The 15,574-nt window shown below is 35.3% G+C and overlaps 2 protein-coding genes across 3 annotated transcripts; one reads left to right on the top strand and one right to left on the bottom strand.

Moving 5' to 3' along the window:
• Window positions 1–454: 454 nt before the first annotated feature.
• LOC134249780 (serine/threonine-protein phosphatase 6 regulatory ankyrin repeat subunit B-like) lies at window positions 455–6,706 on the top strand. 2 transcript variants are annotated; one of them, XM_062732134.1, is made up of 3 exons: window positions 455–674; window positions 4,832–4,958; window positions 5,859–6,706. In XM_062732134.1, exons 2-3 carry the CDS (start codon window positions 4,898–4,900, stop codon window positions 6,683–6,685), a joined length of 888 nt encoding a protein of 295 aa, XP_062588118.1. In that variant the 5' UTR covers window positions 455–674; window positions 4,832–4,897; the 3' UTR covers window positions 6,686–6,706. The 2 variants fall into 2 exon arrangements, with proteins under 2 accessions (XP_062588118.1, XP_062588119.1); XM_062732135.1 differs by lacking the exon at window positions 4,832–4,958 and having other exon boundaries at window positions 456–674.
• A 520-nt stretch (window positions 6,707–7,226) lies between these two features.
• LOC134249779 (ATP-dependent Clp protease ATP-binding subunit ClpX-like) lies at window positions 7,227–14,440 on the bottom strand. Its single transcript, XM_062732132.1, has 10 exons — window positions 14,065–14,440; window positions 13,434–13,661; window positions 12,755–12,882; window positions 12,229–12,385; window positions 11,837–11,998; window positions 10,675–10,839; window positions 9,975–10,249; window positions 9,359–9,637; window positions 8,940–9,032; window positions 7,227–7,956 (listed from the first exon to the last, which is right to left on the bottom strand). Exons 1-10 carry the CDS (start codon window positions 14,147–14,149, stop codon window positions 7,789–7,791), a joined length of 1,740 nt encoding a protein of 579 aa, XP_062588116.1. The 5' UTR covers window positions 14,150–14,440; the 3' UTR covers window positions 7,227–7,788.
• Between the last annotated feature and the right edge of the window lie 1,134 nt (window positions 14,441–15,574).

The following is a 15,574-nucleotide window of genomic DNA, read 5'->3' as shown; positions in this document are numbered from 1 at the left end:
GCTGAACACAAATGTAGGAAAAGTAAGGTCAAGGTTAAAGAAATGTTAAGGTCCAAAAATGTTCAGTGATGCACTTTAGTAGCTCTCACCACTGTGTACCAGCGTCTGGGCGTAAAAAGTTTGATAAGACTATTCAAAAAGTTTCTTTGAAACTGTAATTGTACTAGTCGTGAAAAACACGCAGTAAGCAAAAATAACGACCTCCATGCCTAGTACTGAAACTGAAAGCAACGGAAATAATGGGGCGTCTCAGAAGTTTGCACGAAACAAATTTGGCGCGGGTTTTTTTTTCATTTAATTTCAGAATGTCAATATATTTTGCAAATAGAAATCATCGCTCCCGATACCTAGATTAATTTTAGTTTCATAGAAAACTAAGTCATGCAAGTATTCTGCCTTTTTCTGATTGCATTCGGATAAACAAAAAAAAAATAAATACACACTTTAAGCACGTGCATGAGGCTTGACCCAGATTTTGTTATCATAAAGCTGCCCCACAGACAAGGCAGAGTTTCTGAGGACATGGTGATATCGACTGAATGTCAGTGACCGAGACACTCTGACATTATTTGATGATACTTATCTACACACTGTAGTGCCCTATTTACAATTTCTTATGTGTGTGTGTTTGTGTTTGTGAATACTTAGTATCCCCGGAATCTTAATGCAGTCAGGTAAAAATATACATTTATAACTTGTAAGCAAGATTAATTTGTATACATTAAATATATATCGATCCATGGCTATGACTAAAAATCTGCAAATTAATTCAAGTTTAAACTGTAACATAAAAGTTAAACTGTTACATAAAAGCTGATAAAATTTTAAAAGCTTAATTCATAAAGTTCGTTACATTCACTTGTCTAGGGGTCTTGAGATATTTGTTTAAAAAAGACATTGGACCCCCACGTCACCCCCTTAAAAAAGATAATGAGAAGTTATTCATAAGTTGTTTATGAGGAGCCCACCCACTTTCAAAAATAAAGTATAAGCTAGACCACTGGACAAACTTGATAAAAAAGTGGAGTAGGGGATTAAAACTTTTATTGAAATAACGAACAGGCTCAACAGTCCATTTAAAATATACAAATCAGGGACAGAGCGAATATGACCGGACCTCTAAAACATTAGAGGTGGGATCAGGTATCATGAAGGAGTGAAACCCCTTGCCGACCGGTCACACCCGCCAGTAATCTCTGTTGAGATTCTGCTGGGCTAGATATTTGGACTTGACGCTCTGCGGGCGTCAATTCCAAATATCTAGCCCAGCAGAATCTCAACTGAGATTAACCCGCCAGGTGCTCATTATCATGATCAAGAAATAAGGGAATAAACAGTAGACAATTCAGTGTGTAAATAATTGTCTAACATTTAGTATGATTGATTGTATATTGTTTAAAGTCCCTCTCGAGAATTTTTCACTCATATGAAGACGCCACCACTTGCCGGTGAAGAGCTCCAAATTTTGTCCTATACTGTATAATATACTCGGCACTTAGGGCCATTGAGCAGGGAGGGATCTTTTTCGTGCCAGAACCTACTGCAACACGGGACCTCGGTTTATACGGTCTCATTCGAAGGGCCGGTCACCACGTCCCACAGTGGGATTCGAACCCGCGACGTAAGGATCAACTCCTTACTTCGCGGCTTCAGAGCAGACGCTCTGGCCACTGCGCCACGCGGGCGACAACATTTAGTATGAAAAATGTCCATCAGAATATGCATTTGACTTAATTAGAGAGAGTGTAATTGCTGAAAGGGTAATATTGTATCGACCCTAGAACTTATGACTTTAGACGAAACTTTTGATATCCCTGTGTCATCTACTTTTTTGTCAATAACTTACCTCGTTTTGGAAATTGTTCAAATAAACTCCATAATATGAAAGTGATAATTAATATGTATATTGAAAAGTTGAAGTTGTCACGTTTTACAATGAAACACACTAGCTGCAGATCTGTAGCTCACTGGTCGGGAAAAAAAATGGGATGGACGATCAGAGAGCTACAATGCCACCAATAATATATAAGAGTTGCGCTCGGTTCTGAATTAATTTCTTACCCCAACTGCACAAAAGCTTGATTTTCAAAATTTCCTTAGAACGCCTCTATCATCTAGTATAGTTGACATCTGCAAGAAGCACGTTTGATTCCGAATTATCTTGCCACCCAAAATGGCAAAATAAATTTCGAATTTTCAGGCCCAGAGAGAGCTTGAAACAATGGTTATAGGGAATGTTTTGTTGTGGAAAAAGTGAAAGAATATGCTAGAGACACAAAATTAGTACATTGTAATATTTTAGACTGCAGTTTTTTTTTTGTTTTTTTTTATACGCAAAGAATATATATACACTTTTTCAATGGGTGGCACTGTTGCTCTCCGGTCTGACAATTTTTTTTTCCGGAAAGCTGCAGAGCTCTACGTCCACAATAAACGGGAGATAATCACAAAAAAGGTAAATTAAATTAGGGTGGGTGTTTTAAAAAAAAAATCTTCTCAAGAACCATTGACCACAAAAGATAATTGATTACAGACTTCCAGATATAGTGTGAGTTCGGGTAATATTACGGGTTACATTCAAATTACGGCCTTGGGATTTTAGAGGGAAACAACAGGGCAGAGGTCAGGCACGTTGCATCGTTTTTTGAAAGTGGGGGGGGGGGTCCAACCTGGGAAATTTTTTTTTACTTACCTAAAAAAAAGTTTACATGCAAAAAAAAAAATTTATTAGGAAAATTAAAAATTGCCCAACCTCGAAAATCCTATTTCGGGGTGGGGTGGGGGTGTAGTGGCCAACTTTTTTCAAGGCCAACTTCCTTAATTCACTTCCAATTTTTTCCTATATTTCCTTCCTATAAATATACTGTGGTTAAAAGTGGGGGGGGACCATCTTTAAAATGGACATTTTCTATAGTAAAGGTAGTGTTGGGAAAAACAAGAATACAAGAGGCCCATGGGCCACATCGCTCACCTGAGCACTAAGGGTAGGAAAAAGTAGAAAATGGCTTTTTATTGTAGAGTTTAAATCCAAAAGTAGTCCCATGACCAATCGGATTTGTTATTTTTTAGCAAATGATTTTTAAAGAATTTTCCTATATAATATCTTGAAAAAATTTGGTCTGCCATTTTGGCCCCGCCCTACCCCTGGTGGTCATGATTTGAAAAAAAATTGAATCTACACTACCTGAGGATGCTTCCATATAAATATGATGAATTTGGCTTTGTCATTCTTAAGAAGAAGATTTTTTTAAAGAATTTTCCTATATATTTCTATGTTAAACTTTGGTCGGCCATTTTGGCCCCGCCCTAACCCCGGGGGTCATGATTTGAACAAAATTGAATCTACACTACCTGAGCATGCTTCCATATAAATATGATGAATTATGGCTTTGTCATTCTTGAGAAGAAGATTTTAAAAGAATTTTCCTATATATTTCTATGTAAAAATTTGATCGGCCATTTTAGCCCCGCCCTACCCCCGGGGGTCATGATTTGAACAAACTTGAATCCACACTACCTGAGGATACTTCTATATAAATATGATCAATTATGGCTTTGTTATTCTTGAGAAGATTTTAAAAGAATTTTCCAATATATTTCTATGTTAAACTTTGGTCGGCCATTTTGGCCCCACCCTACACCCGGGGGTCATGATTTGAACAAACTTGAATCTACACTACCTGAGCATGCTTCCATATGAATATGATGAATTATGGCTTTGTCAATCTTGAGAAGAAGATTTTTAAAGAATTTTTTATATATTTCTATGTAAAACTTTGGTCGGTCATTTTGGCCCCGCCCTACACCCGGGGGTCATGATTTGAAAAAAAATTTGAATCTACACTACCTGAGGATGCTTCCATATAAATATGATGAATTTGGCTTTGTCATTCTTAAGAAGAAGATTTTTTTAAAGAATTTTCCTATATATTTCTATGTTAAACTTTGGTCGGCCATTTTGGCCCCGCCCTACCCCCGGAGGTCATGATTTGAACAAATTAGAATCTACACTACCTGAGCATGCTTCCCCATCAGTTTCATCTTTCCTGGCACAGTGGTTCTGATTGAAGAAGATTTTTAAGAAACTGTAAATTTAAAAGAAAGTAAAATGAATTTACCACCAAATTTTCATTAATTCCCAAAGCATAAAGAAGTATCTCCCCTTGCAATGAGGGCGTGGCCCTTCATTTGAAAAAGCAAAAATTTCCTGAATCCCCTTCACCCAAGGATACTTTGTGGCAAGTTTGGTTGAAATTGGCCACCCAAAATGGCAAAATAAATTTCTTTTCAGAAGAAGTCGAAAATGTGAAAAGTTTACAGACAGACGGACACAAAATTAGTACATTGTAATATTTTAGACGCAGTTTTTTTTTTTGACAAAGAATATATATACAAAGCTCACTTGAGCTTTCAACTCAGGTGAGCTCTACGTCCACAATAAAGGGGAGGGGGGGGATGTTTAAAAAAAAAATCTTCCCCCCCCCCTTCCAGATATAGTGTGAGTTCGGGTAATAAACATTCAAATGTGCCTGGAGGTGATACAGGTGAGTGTTGTGACCCACCGGGGTCTTCTTTGGAAAGGGGTTTTGATTTGTTTTCTCGATCTCAGCTTGCCGAGAGGCTCTTATTGGATGAACGAAGAACATGAATGGAAGCAGCAATATTTATATGTCGTAGAAAGTTATATTCATTGACACTCGCGCCTGTCATTACCGATGTTGGTATCTGGTTTCTTTCTGGGACATGCTAGCTACTTTATGGAACATTGAATTCATGCATAATTTCATGTGTTTATGTTTAGCGCGTTACGTATGCGATATATTTGTACTAGGGAAACAAAGAAATCACGTGGTTTTAAAGTTACAAAACACATGGCACAGTAAGATGATAGACAAGTATGTATTGGTTAAACGTTGTTAATGGACAGTTGTACACCGACAGGTTCACAAGACAATTCGGTGAGTACCTTATATACGTTATCTTTGATAACACTGGTTAAACGATTGTAAAACATAGACGCTTGACGTTTTTAACCTTTCTTTTCATATAAAAGAGAACTAAATCAGGGAAAGGTTACTGACCAACACTTGAACACGTTGAAGTAAATCTCAACAAACAAATGTCAACAAAGATAAAGTAACGAATAATTGATTCTGTTAAAATTTGTGATTCAGATATTTTTAATGAGGACAGTAAAACTGGTAAGTTGCTGTCGTATAATTTTCCGGGGGGGGGGGGGGGGTTATACCAAGTACATGTAATTAAGTGGAAATATTAAACAACACACATATACCTTGGACACTTTTCAAAGACGTGACACAGAAAATGTTAGGCTTCCTTATCTACAGGAAAAGAATAGTACATTGAACAGAATTAGTATCGGAACTAACAAAAGAATCCTTATCCATTACAGATGTTTCAGTTCACAAATTTTCAAAATCAACGTAATCCAAGAAATTAACACAATTGATCGAGTTCGTATGATTTTGAAGATGTTTTGCCCATTTTCTGTTAGACCATAAATAGATGTAGTAATCAATGCCATTACGAATCCTTTTAAATATCCATTTCCCTGTTAAAGCTACACCAAGTTACCAAGTGCAGTCAGTGCATGACGTGTTTTTAAATATCAATTGTGTAATTTTATGCATTTCGCTCAGCCGTATTTCAGGGTGGATCGTAGTCAAAACATTTTTCCCTTACTCATAAAGTAAACACGCCGAATATGATGAATGTAAAAAAAATATCTTGAAGGTTTTCTAGCAAATATTATCTCTGAGCGCGCCTAAATTAGTAATTACATTTTTTTAACGTTTTATATATTTTTTTAAAAAAAGTTTTATTTCCTTGTTTTGTAGAAAGGAGAAAAGATCCACATTCTCTCATATTTGAAGCCATCTTCAATGGAAATAAGAACGAGGTGCAACAGTTGATTTCGGGAGGAGTGGATAAACATGTCGTCACGCACCATCCTTTGCGGTGGGAGGGCGCCAGCGCGCTTGGCGCTGCAGCGAACGAAGGGCACATGGAAATCGTTAGATATTTGATAGATATTGGGACGTCAGTAAATTTCAGTGACCCCTGTCAGGGGCGGACGCCTCTACACTGGGCTTGTCTTGGCAACCAGTATCAGGTGGCGGCATATCTCATCAAACACGGAGCTGACGTCAACCACGTGGACAAAGAGCAGACGACACCGCTTCTGCGTGCTGCCTTCGCTAGAAACTGCGACATGGTCAAACTTTTGATTGAAAATGGCGCGAATGTCCACCAGGTGGACTTACTCCATTGTTCTGCGCTCCACTACGCTTGTATTCACGGCGATAAAAATTTAACTCGAGCCCTCATTCGAGCTGGTTGCATTTCAAACAATGTTGCCTTGGTTGGAAAAGGTACACCATTACAAACTCTGACGAGTCAAAATGATGCAGACAACGTTTCATTGTTATTAGAGGCAGGGTACAATCTACAGAATGACCAGTGCTGGATTAGGTCATTTTCACAGCCTAGTTCAAGCTCTTTACATGAACATATTCTAAATTGTACCTACGATCCCATGTGTCTAAAACATCTGTGTAGAAAGACAATTAGGAGTCAAATGGATGGTGTTCATGTGGAAATGAAATTGGAACAACTTAAATGTCCATCAATTTTACAAAATTTTCTTACACTTGATATTTTATGATTAAAACTAAACATTTTTTTTTGTTTATTTGGATGGGTGGTTTCTTGCATTGAAAGCTTGAATATCATATACCGTTTTTTTCTGGAATATTTAGCAGGGAGATATTTTGGCTTATTTTACCAGTTTTGAAGCAGTCTGCTAAAATTTTGATCTCTAAGTTGGCTCCCTTGTGTATAAAATTTACATGAAAAAAGTTAACTTTATAACTGTATGTTGTTGAACAATTTATCTCTCATCTGATATTAGGTTTACTCAAACTCTTGTGTGAATCAGCATCTAACGTAGATTAAGCACACCGAAAACTCATCTAAAAGATTAACTTTGAACTTTCTTTCTTATACAAAGTCATCGAACTGTGTGTCTGCCAAAAAAAAAGTTTTGCCAAAATTATTGGCATACCATTCTGCTAGCCAATGCCAAATTTTGTACCTGCTAAAGAAACGCGTTATATTGTATGTCACAGTGTGATGTTTGGTACAAGGACCTTAAAATGTGGTTTTAAAAAAAATTAAAATGCTAAAAAATAAACTTCACAAAAATATAATTCTTAAATCCTTTTAATATGGATAAATGCATCTAACAAGTAAATGATGCCATTTTGTAAAATTAACAAAACTAGTCAGTTAATAATTATTTCAAATTATTTTAGGAAGAGGTATTCATACATGTATTTAGCTTTATGGAAGTGCAAAAAATACATCATTAAAATAAACAATATCATAATCCCCTCAGTATTTTCACTAAAACAGTAACATAAAAACACAAAATTTTGTAAGGGATAACCAATGGTGTCTGTTCAGTTACCTTAATTACCACAAATTCAATAAGAATATGAAAATTGAGCATAACACTGGTGTTTTTGTAAACCCAGAAGATTTTATATGTATGTGTGTGTGCCAACATAAACCTAATGACAAATTAGCATAAAAAACTTTTCCCCATTTCCCTCACTCACAGTCTTTTCTTATACAGTTATTTTTTTTTCCTTGAATCAATCATCACAAAAAATCTCGCTTATTTTCACAGTCATTTTTTCCTCCATTGTCGTCTTTATAAAATCTTTCTCACTGGATCTGAAGCAATAAATAAACACCAGGATGCCCTCATGCTAGTCCGGTGGCTTGGATGGGCCTCTGAATCGGTTCCTCTATGTTCTCCCGTCGTATGTAGGTGGGTGGTTCCTTTTTGTTTACGGTGTCTGCAGTAATGATGACCTTCTCCACATCAGGCATACTGGGTACCTCATACATAGGGGTCAACAACACCTCCTCCTTTTGAATAGAAATGAGTTGGTGAGAAAAATAGAAGGAATTTATTTTATAGAAAAATTAATCCAAATAACAGATGCTTAGGTTAAGATGATGTACATACATGTAACTTGAGTTTATTTTTGCTGATATACAGTTAAACCTGTTTAGTACAAACACAAATCAGTAAAGTTACAGATATATAGTGAAGTTTTTTAGATGCCCACTGCCCAGGCAAACTTTTTTACAATCATTGTAAAATTTTTCAGTGAGGCCAAAAGAAATCAATCTTAAGTTTCTCAGGTCAAAATTTCTCGATTCAATGAGGCAAGCAAGTCTCTTTTTATGAGACGGTAATCACCTTTTTGTGTGTCAACTAAATGATGACATCAACTATATTTTACCTTTTTATATTCTCATATTCATAATATTTTTATTCATAACATTCTTTTTTTAAAAGTTAATTCTATATATATATATAAACGTTCTGTTTTTCACAAAAATACTGTATCTAAGAGTAAAGGGGCATAACTCTTATACATGTACATTGTAATGAATTCTTACACATGTATATCAACTTTATGGATTAAGAGAGTATTTCTGTATCCCTTACAGGTACCTTAGTATTTATATTTCAAATTGAATCTATCAAAAAATGTAAGTGCTCTTAAGTAAGATTTTTATTTTATACTTTCTAAAACATATTCGTATTCATACTTGAAGGAAAACTATACAGTAAAACTTGTTTACTATGAACACAGATATTGCGAATTCACGGATATAGCGAAGTAATCTTGGATCCCCAGCTAAATATACGGATACAACGAAGAACAGATATAGCGAAATAGGGCCCAGTGACTTTGTTATAACTGAGTTTTACCCGGTACTGTGTATGTATATTGTGAATTGGCTACATATTAAATGGATTTAGGGAATTGAATAAAATTCACAGATTCCTCTGACTTTAGGTTAACTGAGTTTAGTGTAAGTAGTTTAAGGAAACTAACCAGTATGTGATGAATGCCTCTGGCTCCTGTTTTCTTCTTTATGGCTTTTTGTGCTATGGCTCTTAGAGCACTATCTGTAAAAATCAGCTGGCACTGAAAAAAATAAGAAATCCATCAAAATAGGCTCTTTGAAATACAATTAGCTCAGCACCATGGAAATATAATTAGCTCAGCACCATGGAAATACCATTAGATCAACACCAGGGAAATACCATTAGATCAACACCAGGGAAATACCTTTAGATCAACACCTGGGAAATACCTTTAGCTCAGCACAATAGAAATATAATTAGCTCAACACTATGAAAATCTATTAGCTTATCATTCACTTCACTAATACTAAAACTTGCTGCCAGGCAGTCATATCTTCAAAAGTTATTGTAAATTTAATGAGATTACATGTAATATAACTGTAATACCTCATCATAAGACAACAGGAATTCCTTCTGTGCTATAAGAGAGTTTTTAGTTTCTGTTAAGATTTTCACTAGGTGATCCTCATTAAGACTGTGTAAGGATACCACTATGTGGAACCGGCCCACAAATTCGGGAATCAGTCCAAACTTGACCACATCACTGGTCTCCACCTCACTCAGAAGTCTATCATACTTCAGGTTTAACTGTTCTATGTCAGAGAGTTTTCTCTCCTCCTCTTCCATCAGAATAGATTTATCATCATGATTACCAAAGCCAAAACTCTGAAACAAAAACAAAAATAGAAGTTAAAGGCTTCTCTATGTTACAAAATGTACAACTTGGGTAATATGTAAAACATATGTTTGGGGGAAAATCCAGGTCATTCAAGTAAAACAAAAAGCCAATGGTCAACAATGCCTACAAGTGTCAAAGCCATATGGATAAATCCAAAACAACATATACAGTCATAAAACCACATATACATATAATTCACTGAAACGAAACAACAAACAATTAAGCCCCTTGTGGTGGTGGTATTCATCTCTGGCTCAAGATTTCAACCCACTCTGAATCTCGATATTTGGAGATTCTTCTTCCCATTGATCACACTGCTCTCACCTTTTGATTGGTTCTGCCATGTATAATTTCTGAGATACCAGTAAATGCCCCTGAGGCTATAAATAGAATGTTAGTGGTGTCCACTTGGTAGGTGGTCTCATGTGCATTTCTCTTCCCCATTTTATCAGTGACACTGACGACGTTAGATTCCAGGAGTTTGAGGAAAGCTTGTTGTACACCCTCTCCACCTACATCTCGGGAGGAGTTAATGCCCCTTGAGGAATTTCCAGGCACAATGCTTCTGATCTTGTCCACTTCATCAAGATACACAATACCTACAAGATGTTGTATTATTTTTTAATTACTGTATAATATCCATCTAAAATATGAACTGCAAAAATTGAATACAAGCAGTTTCATCTGGAGTACATTACACATTATTCAAGTTCTAATCTACTTTATCATACCTAGTTTTATGATTAATCATGGCTTTGGAGTTCTTTAGGAAAAGTTTTTTTTCATTTTTTTTATCCTTTGTAAATTTTTTATCACAACTGCAGCCCACCCTGCCCCTGTGGGCCATCATTTGAAGAAACTTAAAAATTCAAACTAGGACAGGAAGTTTTCATACATTTCAGTCCCATATTTTTGAGTGACTTACATGACCTAAAAACTCAAATATTTCTTTTAATTCATTATTGCCAGGAATGTTTGTTGACATTGCATTAAGAACTCTTTCATCATTAAAAGTCAGTTTAACCTTGTTGACATTTTTCAACATCGAAGTCTGCATTCTCCAGTAGTCTGTAGATGACGGACTCCACATCTTCTCCGACGTAACCAGCAGCCGTGATAGACGTACAATCACACATCGCAAACGGAACGTCCAGACACTCTGCCAACTTCTTCACCAATAAAGTTTTCCCTAAAAACAAAAGATATAAAAGATTATCAAGCTCATCTAGATTTATTTTCTATAAGTTATGGAAGTCTCAAACTAAAATTTTTTAATGTTGTTGTATTGTGCATCCCTAGATTCAAAATCCAAGCAAGTTTAGTCTTGGTTGAATCTCTATGACAAATAGTCCTGCTCAAAAACTTAACATGCAATCATCTAGAAAATGTAGATCAGTTGCAGCATCTTAAGCAGATCTGAGAATATGTGAACCTAGATGCATCATCCATTACGTATGGTCACTACTTATACTTGGGAATGGACTTGCTTAGAGCTTACAAACTTTAACCTTATACTGTATGTATGGCATCAGCTCATCTTGAATTTGAAAGATTTTGAAATATAAAGACATGCCCATTTAATCATTGCCCTAAAGTAGCAAGCAGAGACAAATCCATAAAATTTAATTTTTTACTTCAATATATATAAAAAAGATGAGTCTGGGCGTACAAAGATTTATTTGCAATGCACAGTGAATAGCTCAACTTAAAGTAGAATAAAAACACAAAGAACATACATGTGAATGTACATGTAACCTCCCATATGTGCTAAATTATACAAGTATACAGACTGCAGTAATACTACTGGTGGGGGTGGGTGGGTTTTGCGAATAGCACAAGTAGCTCGTAGTTATCAATTGCTCAAAGGCGCACTAAAAGAGGCGCTCAAGTTAACATAATGACGTAACAGCATAACATAACTGCCTGAGTAAAAAAAGGCGGAAAAACTATTTCCGTAAACCTCATTCATTTACAAGAATTAACATTAGTAAATTCATTTCAATGAATATTTTGATTTGTTTTCCATTTTCCATTGTTTTCCATTTTCCTATAAAACCAACCTTTCTATACAAGTCATATAAATGTCTCTCTGCAAATGCATATATTTTACAAAAAAAAAAAAAAATAATAAAAAATAAAGCAAAAAATTAACAGCAGTCAAAACTATAGAAATTGTCACTAATTACCTGAGCCAGTGGGTCCTAGCATTAAGACATTACTTTTCTGTAATGTAATTGGTTTAGAGTCTGTCTCTGGGGATAACATTGGGGGGTCACTCTCCTCTTCTTGGTGAGAATTGAACCCCAGGGCACTGGAGGAATGGCCTCTGATGGCTGCCTCCAAGGACTCTGAGAAAAAATAAACAATAAAACACATACATTCATTATTTGCACTATACTCAATGAAATAAATACATATTAATAAATAATGACAACTGATCATCCACAGAATTCATTTTTTCAGATCTTCCTTTCATATTTACAGATCATCTGACTGACAATTATATACATTACACACTTACAAGTATTACATATTACTTTTAAGGATAATGAAATCAGAAGTTTTATATCAACTTTACCTGCAAAGAGATTTTCACCGAGTTTGGCTTTTGGTTGAGATGTCTGACTGCTAGTTTTACACCAGCGGACCCTCTTATAGTGGTTATAGGAAGCTACAGAAAGGCTCTTCTTAGCCAGTTCCTGACCGATTACATGTTCATCCAGAAATCTATGGATCTATGAAAACAATCATGAAAGTTAAAAGATGGTGAACACTTTCAAAGACTTCATTTATTAGATAATAAAGACAACTTTGAATTTGATCTGACATTGCATTATTTGCCCTGGAAAATAAGTTAATTAACTGCAAAGACATTTTCACCGAGTTTGGCTTTTGGTTGAAATGTCTAGCTGATAGTTTTACACTACCAAAGATCAATCCAAATAATGGTTAAGAAAAGAATAAGTTAAATTTAGTCTTGCTCCACTTGCTGTTTTCATTTATCAGTGAGTAAAGCATTCATAGAATGATTTTTTTGCTAAGTTTCTCAACAATTATGGTTGACATCTGTACTAAATGAAGGGCTTCTTTTTAATGAACCTTACCTCTTTAGGGGTTGGTATACTGCTCTTGTCCTCTTCTTCTGTTCTGATAAACTCTTGGTCAACTTGTTCCTCCGATACCATGATCATCTGTTTACAGTTGTCACATTTCACAAATCCATTAATCATCACTAAAGAAACAAATAAATATAAACACATCAAACTGTAATATAAAGGTTGTCTATAAAGTTTGTGGACAAATGCTATAATTTTCTCAATAACTGTACTTGCAAATGTGTACGATCATAATGTCATTAATCAGGCACCTTATTTTTTTAAAAAAAGAAATTCACAAACAACAGTTATACATATTCTTAAGGAAAGTTTTCCAAGTGAGTAACTCATTCTACCTTTACATGTGGACAGCTTTTAAAAAATATAAATATATGCTATTACTGGAACTCGTGGAGTATTGAAACTCAAGTTGAGTACACTCCACAAAGGGAAGAAGCCAGAAGAAGAAGAAATTAGTCGATTCTTCATCATAATCATGATAAATTAAAAAGTTTTCTTCTGATGAGCATGATGAGAAGTACAGAAATGCTTTTGACGCATCATATTATGTCTCATGGATACACCACAGCCAAAATAAATAAGAGAATAGAGCATTCATCAAATCAAACGTATAATCAAATTTATGGATATGTAAACATTCAAATGATGTTTTCATAGAAGAACTTACCACTGGAATCAATATTGAGGGCACCTCCACAATTTGAACAAGGCCTGACTCTACGTTCCTCTCCCCCGAAACTACTGCCCCCTTGATCTGGCCCCCCTGTCTCCCCTCCATTTCCATTCTCTCTTCCTCCCTTGGACTCCAGAGATGAGGTCACATGAAAAGGTCTGTATTTTTGACACTGCCCAAGTTGACTAAGAACCTTCTTTTTGTTTTGATTTCTAACTCCACCTATAAAGGAGATAAGCACAGTTTGAATACTGAAGGAACATTGTTTAATATATATATATATAAAGCACTACACCAAGGGAAGCTTGGTATGATGTTAACCGTATAGTTAAAGCGATGACGGATAACACAGTACACTTTAAATCCTTATTGGCATTTATATGAAAAGCATAGATCATGTTGACAATTTATTTCTATTGTATAACAACTTATAATTACACAATTCACAAATTTTGACAGGATTCGTGATATTATATAATTTTATTATATAATACACACCAGTAAATTGATCCATTGAAATAAAAAGGATGAATCAGCGCTGATATACTCATTTTTTCTTCAATTTTTTAACTTCATAACATAACAAGCATAACTTGAACCAATATGATCCCAAACTAGGACATACCTGCAGCAGTGGCCAGTGATCTGCGCGATTTCCCGGATAGACTTCGAACACTAATTCTGATCCCACATCTTACCGCTAGCGACATAATTCAATACCAAATGATGATATTGGCTTCAATTCTAACATTTACGAGTCCCTACAACCTCAAAACAAATCTAGTGTTACACAACAATGTAATCATGTACAACGAACGTGTCACTGGACTTTTGCTTCCTGTAAATTCAATTCCACTGCACCAGCCCAAAGAATAGCAGATATATATTGAATCTAAAATATCGAAATATACTCTTTAAATATTTGAAATATTGCAGGTATCGTAGTAAATCAAAATATAAACAGTAAATGTCAAGGCCTATCACTGTAATCCTGACCGACTTTCCGTTCTGTAATCACAATCATTGTCATTGAGGTGCTTGAAAATGTTATCCGATCCCGATCGAAATAAAAATAATTGATAAAATAATTTTTAAAACTATACCTTGGTAATACTTTGGTGAAATAAGATATATTGCGACTACATTTTAAAATTTTTCAAAGATAAATGAAGAAAATAAGATAAATATATTGGAGTTTTTTTCTTTTATTGCACACAAAAATATATACCCATGCAGATTGTCTAAGTCTCTCAAAAATTATATTTTACATGTTCTTTACCCCTTCTTCAAAATAAATGGAATACTAGTATATGTATAAGGAATTTTCTACATAATTAATTTTATAAAAGCTGCAAAATACAAGTAAGTGTATTAATGGCAGTGCCGTAATAAATCACCATGCTAGGTACCAGGATGCAGCGGACCAGACCGGGATTCGAACCAGGGCCCCCTGAAACACCCGGTCTGGTCCGCTGCATTTTCTCCTCTCCCGTTACACATGTACATGTGCTTTTATAAGGTAATAAGTTATTTAATATCAGTTCTGTCAATAATCCAAAACATTTTTCCTTTGCATGCATGGTGCTATAAATACATCAAAGTGCAAGTTCTGTTTCATTTGGCCGAGTTTACTTTGGACAATATAGAACATTTTAATAAGCTGTTCTCAGCAGCTTAGGAAAATTATTTTGGTCTATTGACTGATCAAACATTCAACGGCTGTAAAATACCATTAGCTCATACATTTGTCCTGTCTGATAGAATGATATCTCTGCAATGGATATTGATATAATGTACCAGGAAGGGAGAAAATTGCAATAAACTAGACCAGGATTTAAACAGGATGCCCCCTGAATCTCCAGTCAGGTGCTCTATAATCTGGTGATATTTAAAATCTGTCCTCATCAGGTGTTACTTCCACAGCAAATGGCAGGGCATGAAAGGTAAAAAATGTGATGACCAGATTGTGTCTGACTGTCACAATAGTAACAAAGAAGAAATGCTAAGAAACACAAATGCCACATGTGTGGGAATTTTCTTTTTAAAAAAAAGGAACAACTTGATTAGATCTCAATATCAGTAGGAGTAACAAAATATTCATTCTAGAAAGGAACAAATCGTGTCTGTAAAGCAAA

This window comes from Saccostrea cucullata, unplaced genomic scaffold (assembly GCF_032062105.1).
Source record: "Saccostrea cucullata isolate Sc308-1 unplaced genomic scaffold, CSIRO_AGI_Scuc_v1 ctg160, whole genome shotgun sequence".
NCBI lineage: Eukaryota > Metazoa > Mollusca > Bivalvia > Ostreida > Ostreidae > Saccostrea > Saccostrea cuccullata.
Note: the sequence above shows the minus strand (reverse complement) of the source record. Positions and strands in the feature narration are given on the sequence as shown.

What these genes read in the sequence shown, in the direction of transcription:
- LOC134249779 (XM_062732132.1), bottom strand. Translation starts at nt 14,149, where the DNA reads ATGTCGCTAGCGGTAAGATGTGGGATCAGAATTAGTGTTCGAAGTCTA. An exon ending in CGGTGAAAATCTCTTTGCAG is followed by an intron (nt 11,999 to 12,228) that starts GTAAAGTTGATA and finishes ATTTTTTCTCAG; the next exon opens with AGTCCTTGGAGGCAGCCATC. An exon ending in TGTTGAAAAATGTCAACAAG is followed by an intron (nt 10,250 to 10,674) that starts GTTAAACTGACT and finishes AACATCTTGTAG; the next exon opens with GTATTGTGTATCTTGATGAA.
- LOC134249780 (XM_062732134.1), top strand. Translation starts at nt 4,898, where the DNA reads ATGTATTGGTTAAACGTTGTTAATGGACAGTTGTACACCGACAGGTTC. An exon ending in CAGGTTCACAAGACAATTCG is followed by an intron (nt 4,959 to 5,858) that starts GTGAGTACCTTA and finishes CTTGTTTTGTAG; the next exon opens with AAAGGAGAAAAGATCCACAT.